Raw genomic sequence first — 3,031 nt, forward strand, 5'->3', positions numbered from 1 at the left:
CCAGTTTAGCACTGGGGTCGATGTAATCGACTTACCCCTTCCTCTGAAATTGCTGGCCTTGTGCCAAAATGTGAAATCAATCAGAGCAGCAAGCTAGCAGAACCGTTAGCATTCTGAGCAAAATGCTTAACAGCATTGCATTTGTCTTTACGTTCTGAGTTCAAATTCCACCAAGGTCAACTTTACTCTTTATCCTTTCAGGGTCGATAAAATAAGTCCCAGTTTAGCACTGGGGTCGATGTAATCGACTTACCCCTTCCTCTGAAATTGCTGGCCTTGTGCCAAAATGTGAAATCAATCAGAGCAGCAAGCTAGCAGAACCGTTAGCATTCTGAGCAAAATGCTTAACAGCATTGCATTTGTCTTTACGTTCTGAGTTCAAATTCCACCATGGTCAACTTTACTCTTTATCCTTTCAGGGTCAATAAAATAAGTCCCAGCTGAGCACTGGGGTTGACGTAATCAACTCATCCCCCCCTCCCCTGAAATTACCGACCTTCTGCCAAAATCCATATTTGCCAGTATAAATGTGTTTATCTTTTTCTCTTCCCACAGTTGAAGCAAAAGAGCTCTAAAGATGGCAGCTGTTTCATCCCTGATCCTAGATTAGCTGGTCAGTCAAAGTACCTTCCGAACTGTTCCCAGGAAGCTGCCACAATGGACAACTTAACTTGGATGAATTTGTATCCATCTGGTATAATCTTTCATCTTCGTTAATCATGATGATTGTTTCTGACAGGTCCTTATGGAAGAGTTGCCTGATGACTCTACCACTATGACCCTCACAGAAATAATGGGTAGACAGACAGACAGACAGGTTGACAGACATATGTGTCTATGACTACATTACCTAATGTTCTCCTTTTTAAAAAATAACAGTTGATTTGAGGTTAAATTTGATTTCTAATTCGGTTGGGCAACTCCATTCAGACTCTCTCATTAGCTCAACATGAAAACAGTAGTGCTGATGGTATGATGGTGATGAAGATAACGATGAGGATGACAATTTTCTTGTTATTCTTTAATACTTTATGACTAATAAGTACCACTACATCACCTTTTTTCAATAGATAGCTATTATATGTGTTTTTCTGTAATTCCATAATTTAATACTTCTTGTGCAATCTTTTTCTAGATTTCATTACTGATGATAACAAGATTATTTTAAATCTGTCATCGAGCTGTATTCCTGTTCCATATAAATTTGTTTCTGGTAAGTTAACTCGAAAGCTATATTTCTTGAATATTTTTTTAAGTAATGTATTATAGACACAGGCATGGCTGTGTGCTTAAGAAGACTTAGTAATAACAAGAACCCTATAATGTAACCATTCTTGATAATATTCTCTCCATTACACTAAGATATTCACTCTGGTGGAATCAGGCAATTGGGCATAGCTGCTTGGAGGCTGACAAATTGGCATAGCTGACTGGGTGTTTACATGGAAATGATTACGTTTTAAGATTGAGGGTTCATAAATTGTAGGTATATTAATACTCTCTCTCACTCTCTCTTTCTCTTAACTCTTTCTCATAACTCCAACTAAAAACATTTGTCTCCCCTTACACACACTTCCTGTTTTGACACCACACTTCCTACTTAACACAAACTTTTAGCCCTTTTTTTAAACCTAACACAACTCTCAATTCTCATGCATCCTTATTTTTCCAACCATTATATACATGAATTGCCATTGAACTTCAAAAGCTCAAAGACAATATAATGTATTGGTATATTTATTTTTTTATATATTATTTTTTTTATATATTATTTTCTTCATTTTGTACTTCTTTGTAAAACACATTTTCATTCTCCTTCTTGAAAATTTGCTTCGCAACGAAAGCCGGTTAGAAATCTTTATTAAAATATACTTCCAGTTTAGCATTCTGCCTTATTCTTCATTTTCCTATTATTTCTCCTCGTGCGGTTAACACAACCCCACTATTTACTGACTTATATATATATATATATATATACACACATATATATACACACGATGGGCTTCTTTCAGTTTCTGTCTACCAAATCCACTCACAAGGCTTTGGTCGGCCCGAGGCTATAGTAGAAGACACTTGCCCAAGATATCACGCAGTGGGACTGAACCCAGAACCATGTGGTTGGTAAGCAAGCTACTTACCACACAGCCACTCCTTATTATTGTTTTTGAATTTCTGCCTCAATAGCTGTCATCAGCACAACAATTGTCTGACCCAATCTGCAGTAGCCAAAGGACTTGGATTTATACAAAAGCATGTTGGACATATTTATAGTTTAGCTCATATGCATTATTCAAACAAAACTGAGCGAAGCATCAATTTCAATACAAAATGATAGGGTAAAGACCTCCTTCAGTTGTGAATGACCATGGGATTGCACCTATGAAGTTCCCCTCCAAGGCACAAGTCCAGGCAAAGTTGTTTATGGAAGACCAGCAGTTGCCCATGCATACCAGCCTCCCTTCTCTACACCTTTGATGTTATTCAAGGGAAAAGCAAAGGTTGATACAGCTTGGCATCAGTGATGCTGCAACTCTTTTCTACAGCTGAGTGGACTGGAGCAACATGAAATAAAGAACACAACACACAGCCCAGTCCAAGAACTGAACTCACTACCTCATTACTGTGAGCCAAACACTCTGACCACTGAGCTATGCACCTTACTGGAGTTGATTTAATCCTGTGCCTCATCAAAAAGAATTAAATATTTATAACAAAATAGAGATGATGACTGAAATGGAAAAGTGTTTGTGAAACTCTTTCCTCTCTCTCACTATCACTGTCTGTCTCTCTCACTCTTACACACACAGTCTCTCACTCTCTCTCTCTTTCTCACACACACACACAGTCTCTCTCTCTCTCCTCACGAACATACACATAGTCTCTCTCTCTCTCTCTCTCTCCTCACGAACATACACATAGTCTCTCTCTCTCTCTCTCTCTCTCTCCTGTTTAATTTCCATTTTTGTTCACTTCATTTTCCATCCCTCAGGTAGTAACAAAAATGAGTACCGAAAAATACTTGAGTTAGTTC

General features: G+C 38.0%; 1 protein-coding gene across 1 annotated transcript in view; it reads left to right on the top strand.

Moving 5' to 3' along the window:
- LOC128250595 (venom phosphodiesterase 2-like) overlaps nt 1-3,031 on the top strand; it is a 38,924-nt gene that overhangs the window by 32,843 nt on the left and 3,050 nt on the right. Inside the window, exons 24-25 of the mRNA XM_052975955.1 lie at nt 556-694; nt 1,136-1,213. Of these exons, the coding sequence (XP_052831915.1) occupies nt 556-694; nt 1,136-1,213 (217 nt within the window). The remainder of the gene's footprint in view (nt 1-555; nt 695-1,135; nt 1,214-3,031) is intronic.

Source organism: Octopus bimaculoides, chromosome 23, assembly GCF_001194135.2.
Source record: "Octopus bimaculoides isolate UCB-OBI-ISO-001 chromosome 23, ASM119413v2, whole genome shotgun sequence".
Classification (NCBI taxonomy): Eukaryota; Metazoa; Mollusca; class Cephalopoda; order Octopoda; family Octopodidae; genus Octopus; species Octopus bimaculoides.